Here is a 15,238-nt window from a genome sequence, read left to right on the forward strand (position 1 = left end):
CCATCTGCTGACCAAATGACAACACATCAGTTTCCTTCACAGATTTATTATAATTAGTTAATGTTTTTAGAAGATACATTGTACACATGCTGCAATCAAACATGTATGTCAATGCTTTTAAGGGACATTAGTATACACAAGCAAAGAAGTATTATAAAGGTCATAAAAAAGGTTTGAATTCAGTTCATGATGCCAGCAGAGGAAAACATTTAAAGAAGCTAAAGTCCATCAGTAGAAAAGTGAATTTGGTTGTCATCTTCTTAGCTGTGTACCTTCAAGGTTAGAAGGAGGCTGCTGATTCTAGGGTAGTGCGCACCAAGGTAGGGGTCAATTCACTAAATCCAGGAAGTAAATAGTCATAGTGACAGGACGACGCAGAGCGGCCTGGAATGTTGCTAACAGGAATATGGACTCAAACTACCCAAAGCCCCATGGACAAGCAACTTTAATGATCCAACAAAAATGATAATACTAGGTCTAACATCTGGGATATCCCTCCAACCAACCCCAGGCTACCTCATACCTCTCTATATAAGGCTGGTGTTGTAAAGATGTGGGTGTTGCTTCCTCAGATCAAAAGGGTTAACAGACGGGGAGAAGGAGGACCAGTACCCCCTCAGGCCTCCTCTTCCTCCTTTCCATATAATCTTCTTCCATATTTACTCATCATCGCTTCTCCAGTTTCTTGAATTTGGCCTCTGCAGAGAGACAGACAGATTGACTGACTGTGCAGGAAGGTTAGTTAGTCTCACACACACACACACACTTAGGAGTAGTGTCCAAGGGAAGTGAATTTTTAGCTGTTCATTTGGGACAGTGTGCTAGCGCTCTCTGCTGTTGGAGCTCAGGGTGTAGAGGTGAACTTAAACAGCAGAGGGCACCATAAGGCTGTTCCTAACATTAAAGGGCCAGTGCATTTTTAATATGACACTATGAGGTCAAAATAACACAGCCTGTTCAGGTGGGATGGCGTTTTCGGCCCAGATCATGACGTCACAATCTGATCTGATTATAAAAGACCAATAATCGTTCATCAGGGTAAGCGGGTGGGCTCTAGATCATCCTATCAGCCAATCAGGGCTGTGTATGTGAATATGTGAATATCTTCAAACTTCTTTCCTAACGCCCACACGATCAGACTTAGCATTTCAATGGTCAAAAGAGGAACAGGGTAATAAATGATGCAAATATATATTTAGGAGTCGTTTAAAAACAACATTAAAAACACTGCATGGGGCTTTAATGTTGAGCTGAACACTGCAGCACGGCTATTCTTAGCACATCTGCTATAGAGACTGCTAGCAGATTCTAATAGAGAAGCCATAGTGAACAAGCTAACATATGTATTTCTATCTACCACTTCTCTCTCCCAGTCAGTCTGGCGAGGGTTAAGGTTACACACAAACTCAGTAGGCCCTTTTCCACTTACAGCCCTGGTATAAATATAGACTTGCAATATGAAGCTACGGTATGTGTTTCCACAGGCATGCTACACTGTCTCTGTGTGTGTTTCTGTCTTACCAAGCTTCTTGGAGTAGGTGTCCAGTTTATAAGCAGCCTGCTCCAGAGACGACACTTGTTCCTCAATCTGGTTTATCTGGTCTAGATAGGGCTGGAGGCTGGCGTCTAACACACAAAACAATATATTTTTCAGCTAAATTAAGGTAAAAAAAAAAAAACGTCATTTTCATAAAGGGTCGCAAGCTTTCCCCTCACGTTTGAAAGGCTAATAAACATACACTTGAGGTTGAGGTCCTGCAGGTTCCTGCTGATATTAATGCTGATGTCTTTCATCTCCATGTACTTCAGACTGGTCAGCTTGTTCATATTCTCCAGCAGACGGTAGTCCTCACAGGTGCCTGGGAGAAGAGGGAAACGGGGGAGCATGAAACAGGAGATGACATTGTTGTTATGCTGAAGACATGACAGTATTCACTGAGTGTAATAAAACTCAATATTTGGAAGGTGTTCTTAATGTTTTGTACACTCAGCATATACTAGTATGCAGCTGTATAGACATGTAGAGGGAGAGAGAGAAGACAGTCAGAGACAGGCAGGGGAGACAGACATGCAGGAATACAGACAGATACAGGCACACCTGTGAGTTCTCCTTGTAGGAAGACCGCCATCTTATCGAACATGTCTGTACAGAGCTCATTGATGTCTGGTTCTACAGCCTCCTCTGCAGTCTCCACCCCACCGTCACCTACACACACAGCAGAGTTACACACCATTGACATGTTGTAGAAACATCCCATCATCCGTACTCTGGAGGATTCTGCTGGCTCCTACCTCAGATGTAGGACCAATTTGCCAGTCCCTTGGCATGATGCTGTGATAGTCGGCTTAGCTACTGCATTCTAATGTAATAAAAAGGTACTCATGGCCGACTACAGGCATAAGCAGTTTCTTAATAAACTCAAATTTTGTGCATAAATTTGTTTACATCCCTGTTGGTGAGCATTTTTCCTTTGCCCAGATAATTTGTCCACCTGACAGGTGTGGCATATCAAGAAGCTAATTAAACAGCATGATCATTACAGAGGTGCACCTTGTGCTGGGGACAATATACAGTAAGGCCACTCTAAAATGGGCAGTTTTGTCATACAACACAATGCCACAGATGTCTCAAGTTGAGGGAGCGTGTAATTGGCATGCTGACTGCAGGAATTTCCAGAGCTGTTGCCAGATAATTGTATGTTAATTTCTCTACCATAAGCTGCCTCCAACGTCATTTTAGAACATTTGGCAGTACGTCCAACCGGCCTTACAACTGCAGACCACATGTAAAAATGCCAGCCCAGTACCTCCACATCCGGCTTCTTCACCTGCGGGATTATCTGAGACCAACCACCCGGACAGTTGATGAAACTGAGGAGTATTTATGTCTGTAATAAAGCTCGTTGGGAAAACTCATTCCGATTGGCTGGGCCTGGCTCCGCAGTGGGTGAGCCTATGCCCACCCAGGGCTGCCCCCCTGCCCAGTCAGGTCAAATCCATAGATTAGGGCTTATTTATTAATTAATTCAGTTGACTGATTTACTTATATGAACTGTAACTCTGTAAACTTTTTGAAATTGTTAGATGTTGCGTTTATATTTTTGTTCAGTATATACTCATAAATAAATCTCTTAAAAAGCATATGGACACCCCTACAAATTAGTGGATTCAGTTATTTTTGCATAATTTGAGTCAATTGGAGGTGTACCTGTGGATGTACACTGCTCAAAAAAATAAAGGGAACACTAAAATAACACATCCTAGATCTGAATGAATGAAATATTCTTAAGTACTTTTTTCTTTGAATAGTTGAATGTGCTGACAACAAAATCAAACAAAAATTATAAATGGAAATCAAATTTATCAACCCATGGAGGTCTGGATTTGGAGTCACACTCAAAATTAAAGTGGAAAACCACACTACAGGCTGATCCAACTTTGATGTAATGTCCTTAAAACAAGTCAAAATGAGGCTCAGTAGTGTGTGTGGCCTCCACGTGCCTGTATGACCTCCCTACAACGCCTGGGCATGCTCCTGATGAGGTGGCGGATGGTCTCCTGAGGGATCTCCTCCCAGACCTGGACTAAAGCATCCACCAACTCCTGGACAGTCTGTGGTGCAACGTGGTGTTGGTGGATGGAGCGAGACAAGATGTCCCAGATGTGGTCAATTGGATTCAGGTCTGGGGAACGGGCGGGCCAGTCCATAGCATTAATGCCACATGAGATCTAGCATTGTCTTGCATTAGGAGGAACCCAGGGCCAACCGCACCAGCATATGGTCTCACAAGGGGTCTGAGGATCACAGGGCGCCAGTGGCGAATTTGCTAATCTTGGTGTTCTCTGGCAAATGCCAAACGTCGTGCACGGTGTTGGGCTGTAAGCACAACCCCCACCTGTGGACGTCGGGCCCTCATACCACCCTCATGGAGTCTGTTTCTGACCGTTTGAGCAGACACATGCACATTTGTGGCCTGCTGGAGGTCATTTTGCAGGGCTCTGGCAGTGCTCCTCCTGGTCCTCCTTGCACAAAGGCGCAGGTAGCGGTCCTGCTGCTGGGTTGTTGCCTTCCTACGGCCTCCTCCACGTCTCCTGATGTACTGGCCTGTCTCCTGGTAGCGCCTCCATGCTCTGGACACTCCGCTGACAGACACAGCAAACCTTATTGCCACAGCTCGAATTGCTCGCATTGATGTACCATCCTGGATGAGCTGCACTACCTGAGCCACTTGTGTGGTTTGTAGACTCCGTCTCATGCTACCACTAGAGTGAAAGCACCGCCAGCATTCAAAAGTGACCAAAACATCAGCCAGGAAGCATAGGAACTGAGAAGTGGTCTGTGGTCACCATCTGCAGAACCACTCCTTTATTGGGGGTGTCTTGCTAATTGCCTATAATTTCCACCTGTTGTCTATTCCATTTGCACAACAGCATGTGAAATGTATTGTCAATCAGTGTTGCTTCCTAAGTGGACAGTTTGATTTCACAGAAGTATGATTGACTTGGAGTTACATTGTGTTGTTTAAGTGTTCCCTTCATTTTTTTGAGCAGTGTATTTCAAGGCCTACCTTCGAACTCAGGTCCTCTTTGCTTGACATGATGGAAAAATCAAAAGAAATCAGCAAAGACATCAGAAAATAAATTGTAGACCTTCACAAGTCTGGTCCATCCTTGGGAGCAATTTCCAAATGCCTGAAGGTACCATGTTCATCTATACAAACAATAGTACACAAATATAAACACCATGGAACCATGCAGCCATCCTACCGCTCAGGAAGGAGACACATTCTGTCTCCTAAAGATGAATGTCCTTTGGTGAGAAAAGTGCAAAGCAATCCAAGAACAAAGGCAAAGGACCTTGTGAAGATGCTGGAGGAAACAGGTACAAAAGGATCTATATCCACAGTAAAACAAGTCCTATATCGACATAACCTGAAAGGCCTCTCAGTAAAGAAGAAACCACTGCTCCAAAAGCACCATAAAAAGTCAGACTATGGTTTAACTGCACATGAGGACAAAGATTGTACTTTTTGTAGACATGTCCTCTAGTCTGTTGAAACAAAAACAGAACTGTTCGGCCGTAATGACCATCGTTATGTTTGGAGGACAAAGGGGGATGCTTGCAAGCCGAAGAACACCATCTCAACCGTGAAGCACGGGGGTGGCAGCATCATGCTGTGGGGGTGCTTTGCTGCAGGAGGGGCTGGTATACTTTACAAAATAGATGGCATGATGAGGAAAGAAAATTCTGTGGATATATTGAAGCAACATCTCAAGACGTCAGTCAGGAAGTTAAAGCTTGGTCGCAAATGGGTCTTCCAAATGGACAATGACTCCAAGCATACTTCCAAAGTTGTGGCAAAATGGCTTAAGGAAAACAAAGTCAAGGTATTGGAGTGGCCATCATAAAGCCCTGACCTCAATCCTATAGAAAATTTGTGGGCAGAACTGAAAAAGTGTGTGCGAGCAAGGAGGCCTACAAACCTGACTCAGTTACACCAGCTCTATCAGGAGGGATGGGCCAAAATTCACCAAACTTATTGTGGGAAGCTTGTGGAAGGCTACCCGAAATGTTTGACCCAAGTTAAACAATTTAAAAGGCAATGCTACCAAATACATGTAAACTTCTGACCCACTGGGAATGTGATAAAATAAATAATAGCTGAAATAAATCATTCTACTACTTTTGACATTTCACATTCTTAAAATAAAGTGGTGATTCTAACTGACCTAAGACATGGAATTTTTACTAGGATTAAAATGTCAGTAATTGTGAAAAACTGAGTTTAAATGTATTTTGCTAAGATGTATGTAAACTTCTGACTTCAACTGTATACGTCTCCAACTTCAGCCATTTTTGCAAATTGTTCCAGTCATTGGCAGCAGAGAACTAGAAGGAAAGGCGGCCAAAGGGGGTGTTGTCTTTGGGGATGACCAGTGAGATATACCTGCTGGAGCTTTACTATGGTGACCAGTGAGCTGCGTTAAGGCGGAGCTTTACCTAGCAGACGAATATGTAGCGAAGGCCAGCCGACGAGAGCATACAGGTCGCAGTGGTGGGTAGTTCTGGGGCTTCGGTGACAAAACAGATGGCACTGTGATAACTGGATGCAGTTTGCTGAGTAGAGTGTTGGAGGCTATTTTGTAAATGACATCGCCGAAGTAGAGGATTGGTAGGATAGTCAATTTTACGAGGGTATGTTTTGCAGCGTGAGTGAAGGAGGCTTTGTTGCGAAATAGAAAGACAATTCTATATTTAATTTTGGATTGGAGATGTTTAATATCAGTTTGGAAAGAGAGTTTACAGTCTAGCCAGACACCTAGGTATTTGTTGTTGTCCACATATTCTAAGTCAGAATCGTCCAGAGTAGTGATGCTAGTCGGGCGGGCGGGTGCGGGCAGCGGTCGGTTGAAGAGCATGTATTTAGTTTTACTAGCATTTAAGAGCAGTTGGAGGCCACGGAAGGAGTGTTGTATGGCATTGAAGCTCGTTTGGAGTTAGTGTCCAAAAAAGGGCAAGATGTATACAGAATGGTGTTGTCTGGGTAGAGGTGGATCAAGGAATCACCCGCAGCAAGAGTGTCATCATTGATATATACAGAGAAAAGAGTCGGCCCGAGAAGTAAACCCTGTGGTACCCCCATAGACTGCCAGAGGTCCGGACAACAGGCTCTCCTATTTGACACACTTACCTATCTGAGAAGTAGTGAGTGAACCAGGCGAGGCCGTCATTAGATAAACCAAGGCTGTTGAGTCTGCCATTTTATTTTACCTTTAAATAACTAGTTAAAAACAAATTCTTATTTTCAATGACGGCCTAGGAACAGTGGGTTAACTGCCTTGTTCAGGGACAGAACAAAAATGTTTACCTAGTCAGCTCGGGGATTCGATCTTGCAACCTTTCGGTTACTAGTCCAACACTCTAACTACTAGGCTACCTGCCGCCCCAGCGGTGATTGACAGAGTCGAAATCCTTAACCAGGTCGATGAAGACGGCTGCACAGTACTGTCTTTTATCGATGGCGGTTATTATATTGTTTAGTACCTTGAGCGTGGCTGAGGTGGACCCGTGACCAGCTCGGAAACCCGATTGCACAGTGGAGAAGGTACGATGGGATTCGAAAATGGTCAGTGATCTGTTTGTTAACGTGGCTTTCGAATACTTTAGAAAAGGCAGGGCAGGATGGATTTAGGGCTGTAACAGTTTGGGTCTAGAGTATCACCCCCTTTGAAGAGGGGGATGATCGTGGCAGCTTTCCAATCTTTAGGAATCTCGGCCGATATGAAAGAGAGGTTGAACAGACTAGTAATAGGGGTTGTAACAATGGCGGCAGATAATTTTAGAAAGAGAGGGTCCAGATTGTCTAGCCCAGCTGATTTGTACAGGTCCAGGATTTGCAGCTCTTTCAGAACATCAGCTATCTGGATTTCTGTAAAGGAGAAGCTGGGGTGGCTTGGGCAAGTAGCTGCGGGGGGTGCGGAGCTGTTGGCCGGGGTAGCCAGGAGGAAAGCATGGCCAGCCGTAGATAAATGCTTATTGAAATTCTCAATTATAGTGGATTTATCGGTGGTGACAGTGTTTCCTAGCCTCAGTGCAGTGGGCAGCTGGGAGGTGCTCTTATTCTCCATGGACTTCAGTGTCCCATAACCTTTTAGAGTTAGAGCTACAGGGTGCAAATTTCAATTTGGAAAAGCTAGCCTTTGCTTTCCTGTGTGTATTGGTTCCTGACTTCCCTGAAAAGTTGCATATCGCATGGACAATTCGATGCTAGTGCAGTACGCCACAGGATGTTTTTGTGCTGGTCGAGGGCAGCCCGGTCTGGAGTGAACCAAGGGCTATATCTGTTCTTAGCTCTACATTTTTTGAAAGGGGCATGCTTATTTGGTGAGGAAATTACTTTTAAAGAACAACCATGGAATCATGTAGTAACCAAAAAGAAAAAGAGAAAAAAAAAAAGTGTTAAACAAATCAAAATATATTTTATATTTGAGATTCTTCAAAGTAGGCCCCCTTTGCCTTGATGACAGCTCTCACACTCTTGGCAATCTCTCAATCACCTTCATGAAGTAGTCACCTGGAATGCATTCCAATTAACAGGTGTGCCTTGTTAAAAGTGAATGTGGAATTTCTTTCCTTCTTAATGTGTTCGAGCCAATCAGTTGTGTTGTGACAAGGTAGGGGTGGTATACAGAAGATAACCTTATTTGGTAAAAGACCACGTCCATATTATGGCAAGAACAGCTCAAATAAGCAAAGTGAATCGACAGTCCATTTCTTTAAGACAGGAAGGTCAGTCAATATTGAACATTTCAAGAACTTTGAAAGCTTCTTCAAGTGCAGTCTCAAAAACCATCAAGCTAATGACGAAACTGGCTCTCGTGGAGACCCAGAGTTACCTCTGCTGTAGAGGATAAGTTAATTAGTTACCAGCCTCAGAAACTTCAGCCCAAATAAATGCGTCAGAGTTCAAGTAACAGACACATCTCAACATCAATTGTTCAGAGGAGACTGTGTGTATCAGGCCTTCATGGTTGAATTGCTGCAAAGTAACTAGAGGTCGACCGATTATTATTTTTCAACGCCGATACAGATTATTGGAGGACCAAAAAAAGCCAATACCGATTAATCGGATGATTTTTTAATATGCATTTGTAATAATGACAATTACAACAATACTGAATGAACACTTATTTTAACTTAATATAATACATCAATAACATCAATTCAGCCTCAAATAAATAATGAAACATGTTCAATTTGGTTTAAATAATGCAAAAACAAAGTGTTGGAGAAGAAAGTAAAAGTGCAATATGTGCCATGTAAGAACATGAGAACATTTGAAAGCTGGTGGTTCCTTTTAACATCAGACTTCAATATTCCAAGGTAATAGGTTTTAGGTTGTAGTTAATATAGTATTTATAGGACTATTTCTCTCTATACCATTTGTATTTCATATACCTTTAACTATTGCATGTTCTTATAGGCACTTTAGTATTGCCAGTGTAACAGTATAGCTTCTGTCCCTCTCCTCGCCCCTACCTGGGCTCGAACCAGGAACACATCGACAACAGCCACCCTCGAAGCATCGTTACCCATCGCGCCACAAAATCCACAGCCCTTACTGAGCAAGGGGAACAACTACTCCAAGTCTCAGAGCGAGTGATGTTTGAAAAGCTATTAGCGCGCACCCCGCTAACTAGCTAGCCATTTCACATCGGTTACACCAGCCTAATCTCGGGAGTTGATAGGCTTGAAGTCATAAACAGCGCAATGCTTGAAGCATTGCGAAGAGCTGCTGGCAAAACGCACTGAAGTGCTGTTTGAATGAATGCTTACGAGCCTGCTGCTGCCTAACATCACTCAGTCAGACTGCTTTATCAAATCATAGACTTAATTATAACATAATAACACACAGAAATAAGAGCCTTAGGTCATGAATATGGTCGAATCCGGAAACTATAATTTCGAAAACAAAACATTTATTATTTCAGGGAAATACGGAACCGTTCTATATTTCATCCAACGGGTGGCATCCCTAAGTCTAAATATTGCTGTTACATTGTACAACCTTCAATGTTGTCATAATTAGATAAAATTCTGGCAAATTAGTTCGCAACGAGCCAGGCGGCCCAAACTGTTGCATATACCCTGACTCTGCGTGCAATGAACGCAAGAGAAGAGACACAATTTCACCTGGTTAATATTGCCTGCTAACCTGGATTTATTTTAGCTAAATATGCAGGTTTAAAAATATATACTTCTGTGTATTGATTTTAAGAAAGGCATTGATGTTTATGGTTAGGTACAGTCGTGCAACGATTGTGCTTTTTTCGCAAGTGCGCTTTTGTTAACTCATTCCCCGTTTGGCGAAGTTGGCTGTCTTTTTTAGGAAGAAATAGTCTTCACACAGTTCGCAACGAGCCAGGCGGCCCAAACTGCTGCATATACCCTGACTCTGTTGCACAGAACGCAAGAGAAGTGACACAATTTCCCTAGTTAAAAGAAATTCATGTTAGCAGGCAATTTTAACTAAATATGCAGGTTTAAAAATATATACTTGTGTATTGATTTTAAGAAAGGCATTGATGTTTATGGTTAGGTACACGTTGGAGCAACGAGTCCTTTTTCGCAAATGCCCACCACATCGATTATATGCAACGCAGGACACGCTGGATAAACTAGTAATATCATCAACCATGTGTAGTTAACTAGTGATTATAATTGATTGATTGTTTTTTATTAGATAAGTTTAATGCTAGCTAGCAACTTACCTTGGCTTCTTACTGTATTCGCGTAACAGGCAGGCTCCTCGTGGAGTGCAATGAGAGGCAGGTGGTTAGAGCGTTGGAGTAGTTCACAGTAAGGTTGCAAGATTGAATCCCCGAGCTGACAAGGTAAAAATCTGTCGTTCTGCCCGAGCAAGGCAGTTAACCCACCGTTCCTAGGCCGATTGTTATGAAAACTTGCAATCGGCCCTAATTAATCAGCCATTTCGATTAATCGGTCGAGCTCTAAAAGAAACCACTACTAAAGGCCACCAATAAGAAGAGACTTGCTTGGGCCAAGAAACACGAGCAATGGACATTAGACAGGTGGAAATGTGTCCTTTGGTCTGATGAGTATGTTATATTTTTGGTTACAACCGCTGTGTTTTTGTGATACGCAGAGTAGGTGAACAGATAATCTCTGCATGTGTGGTTCCAACAGTGAAGCATGGAGGAGGAGGTGTGATGGTGCTTTGCTGGTGACACGGTCTGATTTATTTAGAATTCAATGCACATTTAACCAGCATGGCCATCACAGCATTCTGCAGCGATACGCCATCACAGCATTTTGCAGCGATACGCCATCACATCATTCTGCAGCGATACACTATCACATCATTCTGCAGTGATACACTATCACATCATTCTGCAGTGATACACCATCACATCTGGTTTGTGCTTAGTGGGACTGTCATTTCTGTTTCAACAGGACAATGACCCAACACACCTCCAGGCCATGTAAGAGCTATTTGACCAAGAAGGAGAGCGCTGCATCAGATGACCTGGCCTCCACAATCACCTGACCTTAACCCAATTGAGATGAGTTGGACCGCAGAGTTAAGAAAAAGCAGCCATCAAGTGCTCAGCATATGTGGAACTCCTTCCAGGTGAAGCTGGTTGAGAGAATGCCAAGTGTGTGCAAAGCTGTCAGCGAGGCAAAAGGTGGCTACTTTGAAGATTCTAAAACATATTGACTTGTTTAACACTTTTTTGGTTACTACATGACTCCATGTGTGTTATTTCATAGTTGATGTCTTACTATTATTCTACAATGCAGAAAATAGTACAAATAAACCTTGAAGGAGTAGGTGTGTCCAAACTTGACTGGTACCGTACACACACAAAAGTATGTGGACACCCCTTCCAATTAGCAGATTCGCCTATTTCAGCCACATGTGTGCTGACACGTCTATAAAATCAAGGACACAGCCATGCAATCTCCATAAACACACATTGGCAGTGAAATGGCCCGTACTGATGAGCTCAGGATGCCATCTTTCAGTCAGTTCATAAAAGGTCTGCTCTGCTAGAGCTGTCCTGGTTAACTGTAAGTGCTGTTATAGTGAAGTTAAAACATCTAGGAGCAACAACGGCTCAGCCACGAAGTGGTAGGCCACACAAGCTCACAGAACGGTATGACCGAGTGCTGAAGCGCATAGAAATCATCTGTCCTCGGGTTGCAACGCTTGCTTAATGGAAGCTAGTCCCCACAGCAATGTTCCAACATCTAGTGGAAAGCTTTCCCAGAAGAGTGGAGGCTGTTACAGCAGCAAAGGGGGGACCAACTCCATATTAATGCCCATGATTTTGGAATGTTATGTTCAACGAGTAGGTGTCGACATACGTTTGGTCATGTAGTGTATATATTAACTCAGTTGGGTTCTCAACTTAATGTTTAGAGTTAGAATACACAAGGTGCAAGTTCAACATGTGGTTGTTACATCAGCAGTTTCTCTCTTGTTTTGTCAGTCAGACAGTCACTCAATTAGCCATGTCAGCTAACAATTTTTAGATTGCTATGTTAGTCTAGTCAGTTATCATGGCCAAATACCGTCCAGGGGCACTAACCTCCATGGGACCCCCATTGATTTTGTGAGTCACTCTCACTCAGATACTGTATAATTAACATGGCATCATGGCAAAACGTGTAGAATCGCAGGGCCCCCTCACTTAGGGTCCCCAAAAGGCTAGAGCCGGCCCTTAAGGTACTAACACCAGTCTCATAGCAGAAGATGGCCAGAGTAAACAACAAACAAATTGTTAATCTTCTTGCTCTCAATAACTAAAATAGCGCATCAATTTGCAGCCAGGGCGTCTCCATTGGCCCATTTGTGTTTGTCGACCTGCTACGGTTAGCTGGAATTGGAAGCTAGCAAGCACCACTCACTGCTGCTGGTAGGCTTCTTGGGCGCCGCGGGCACAACCTGGCCGTCAGCAGCAGTCTCGCTAGGCTCTCCCCGGGGTTCGGAGCTCCCTCCCAGGCTGAGGACGGTAGGATGGACAGGGGGTACTCTGGAGATGCTATCCATCGCAGCAGCCTCCTCTCCCGTGGCCGCCATTTTGCCTTTCCGCCAGTCACATGATGGAGTTCCACGTGACATTTATTGTTATCTCAACTTTTTTGCCCTTTGTGCTGTTGTCTGTGGCCAATAATGTTTGTACCATGTTGTTGTCATGTTGTGTTTTCATGTGTTGTAGCTATGCTATGTTGTTGTCTTAGGTCCCTCTGTATATAGTGTTGTGGTGTCTCTCTTGTCATGATGTGTGTTTTGTCCTATATTTTTATTACATTTTGTCATGTTTAATCCCAACCCCGTCCCCGCAGAAGGCCTTTTGCCTTCTGGTAGGCCGTCATTGTAAATACGAATTTGTTCTTAACTGACTTAAATAAAGGTTCAATATTTTTTTTTATAAAAGGTTCAATAAAATTATAAAAATGAATTATTCCCCCTCTTCTGAATTCGAGCTACACCCTTTTACTTGACAGGTGCGTGCTACGTCGTGTGGTTGTCACCACTAACCATCATCACACAAACAATAACACGATTCATTTATATTTTTCCTATTCATATTGATTGATAGTTTTATATTTATATTGTTTTGTCATTGGTCGAGTGTTTTGTCTGTAGTCGTGTTGCATTATCAACACTTCGAATCAGTGTGAAACATAATGTTAGTGTTTGCAGAGCTAGCTAGTCAGCCTAGTGTTAGAGGTTTTGGGGTAAAATAACGGGGATCCTCAGTCCTCTCTTCGGTTCATATGGGTGGGTCAGCGCGCTGACGTTCTACGCAGGAAGTATCCAGTGAACCATCGTGACAGCCTGCGTGATTGTAAACATGGCGCCATGCACCGCTACAGGGCTGTGCTGTTTTACATCCCGTTTGTAGCTAGCCTGAGACACAAAACTTAACCATGGAGACAGAAGAGGAACAACATATGACAACTCTCCTCTGCATGGGTTTCCCAGATGCAGTGGCGATACGCAAGGCGCTACGCCTGGCGAAGAACGACATCAACGAGGCTGTTGCGCTCCTGACCAACGAAAGCCCCGGTCTTGGGTATGGATATGAGCCGATGGAGAGTGGCCCTGCCCCAGGCCCGAGTGGAGACGGGGAGTCCAGTGGGCGGACCGGGACTGGAGGGTTCGACCCACCTCCCGCATACCACGATGTGGTGGAGAGCGAGGTAAGGGTGAAGAAGGATAGTAACGGTAGTTCGCTGGCTTCGTAAGCTAGAACACAAGTTAGCTAACATCGTTAGCGCTATCAAATCTAGCGATGATGATGGCTAGGTAGCCAGACAGGGCTCGCCCTACAATACTGCATAGCGCGTTCCGCTCATGCCTGACTGTCAAAATATAGAAGGAAAATCCGCGGCATGCATAACTAAATTTACAGTTGGCTAACGTTAGCTCAATCTCGGTCTGCATAAATTCGACATTCGGTTAGTTGAGTTGTAAATACAGCACTAGATACTTTAATCATCAGTATTGAAATTGGGTGCACACTAGCCAACATCCGATTCAGAATGTAGCTGTTGCTTGACAGCTAGCTAGGTAGTTAGTTAGCCCAGCGCTTTTGGGGATGGGGAATGCGCGAATCTCTAACGTTACATGGGCAAACTTGCTAACCAACTAACTAGTGTTTGCAATCGTTATTAATAAAGCCGGTTTGCAGAGTGAATGTGGTGATATTAAGATCTTCGCATTCATTATCTTGGGGAAATGCACATCTGTATGCAGTTTAGCGTAATGGAGCTAGTGATAATGCCCGAGAAGCCGGTGTTTGTTGGATATTGGCACCGGTGTTGTTAGGCCGGAGACGAAGTCGATAGGTAGCCTAGCGGTTAAGAGCGTTGGGCCAGTAACCGAAAGGCCACTGGTTGGAATCCCTGAGCCCACTACGTGAATAATCCGTCGATGTGCAAGGCACTTAACCCTAATTGCTCATGTATGGGCTCTGAATAAGAGCGTCTGTTAAATGACTCAAATGTACAAATGTAGCTAGCCAACGTTAGCTACGCGAACTAAGCTGGCTATAACTAGGTACATTAGAGAAGCTGAGATTTCGCAATCGCCCGTGAACCTGATGTGGCCATCTTGTGCTTTAAATATTGTCTAATAAAAAAAGTTATTTAAATTGTTCATAGTCCAGTGACAACGTGATGTCTAACTACATGATGTCTAACTAAACTCCAGCATTCAGCATCTGCAAGCTAGTTAGAGAGCATCAAGTAGGGACAGGACAAAACCGTTTTGGTCATTTGGGTATCATCAAAATAACTCAATCGCACACGTTTTTGGTCTCATTCATCAGTTTTTACCTGATTAAGTAAAATACCATTGGATATTTTATGTTGAAAGATCAGTTTATATTCCTAATACTTAAGTTGAAACTGATGCTGTTGCTGCTTCCTGTTAAGACATAATGATGAATAATAAATAGTCCAATGTCAAAACAGTTTTAAAGTGCCCGAATCAATAATTGTTTGTGATATATTGAAAACCTAAACATGAAATGTACTATATACATGTGCAACAATAGTAAACATATGTATTTTTTTTAAGGAGCTACTTATAAACTGCACAAGCTCCAAACCCCTGTCGTTTTGTCAAGTGGTAATAAATCAGTCATCGATTGGGGTGGGGGTATGCGCTGTTTAAACTACCACAACTCTAAAACCACATGGAAC

At 43.4% G+C, this 15,238-nt stretch overlaps 2 protein-coding genes across 5 annotated transcripts in view; one reads left to right on the forward strand and one right to left on the reverse strand.

Moving 5' to 3' along the window:
- Positions 1 to 30: 30 nt before the first annotated feature.
- On the reverse strand, positions 31 to 12,647 carry bloc1s2 (biogenesis of lysosomal organelles complex 1 subunit 2). The gene is made up of 5 exons (XM_021599322.3): positions 12,434 to 12,647; positions 2,099 to 2,206; positions 1,740 to 1,859; positions 1,522 to 1,626; positions 31 to 698 (listed from the first exon to the last, which is right to left on the reverse strand). The coding sequence occupies exons 1-5, from the start codon at positions 12,645 to 12,647 to the stop codon at positions 667 to 669; spliced, it is 579 nt and encodes a 192-aa protein (XP_021454997.2). The 3' UTR covers positions 31 to 666.
- Positions 12,648 to 13,058: 411 nt separating this feature from the next.
- LOC110522770 (ubiquitin carboxyl-terminal hydrolase 24) overlaps positions 13,059 to 15,238 on the forward strand; it is a 52,247-nt gene continuing 50,067 nt past the window's right edge. For 3 of the 4 annotated variants that reach the window (XM_036969178.2, XM_090231734.1, XM_090231735.1), the window contains exon 1: positions 13,059 to 13,732. In XM_036969178.2, coding sequence (XP_036825073.2) covers positions 13,460 to 13,732 — 273 coding nt within the window. In that variant the 5' untranslated portion in view covers positions 13,059 to 13,459. The remainder of the gene's footprint in view (positions 13,733 to 15,238) is intronic. The other variant, XM_036969181.2, reaches the window with a different exon arrangement.

This window comes from Oncorhynchus mykiss, chromosome 4, assembly GCF_057628025.1.
Source record: "Oncorhynchus mykiss isolate SJ-2025 chromosome 4, ASM5762802v1, whole genome shotgun sequence".
In the NCBI taxonomy this organism is placed as follows: domain Eukaryota; kingdom Metazoa; phylum Chordata; class Actinopteri; order Salmoniformes; family Salmonidae; genus Oncorhynchus; species Oncorhynchus mykiss.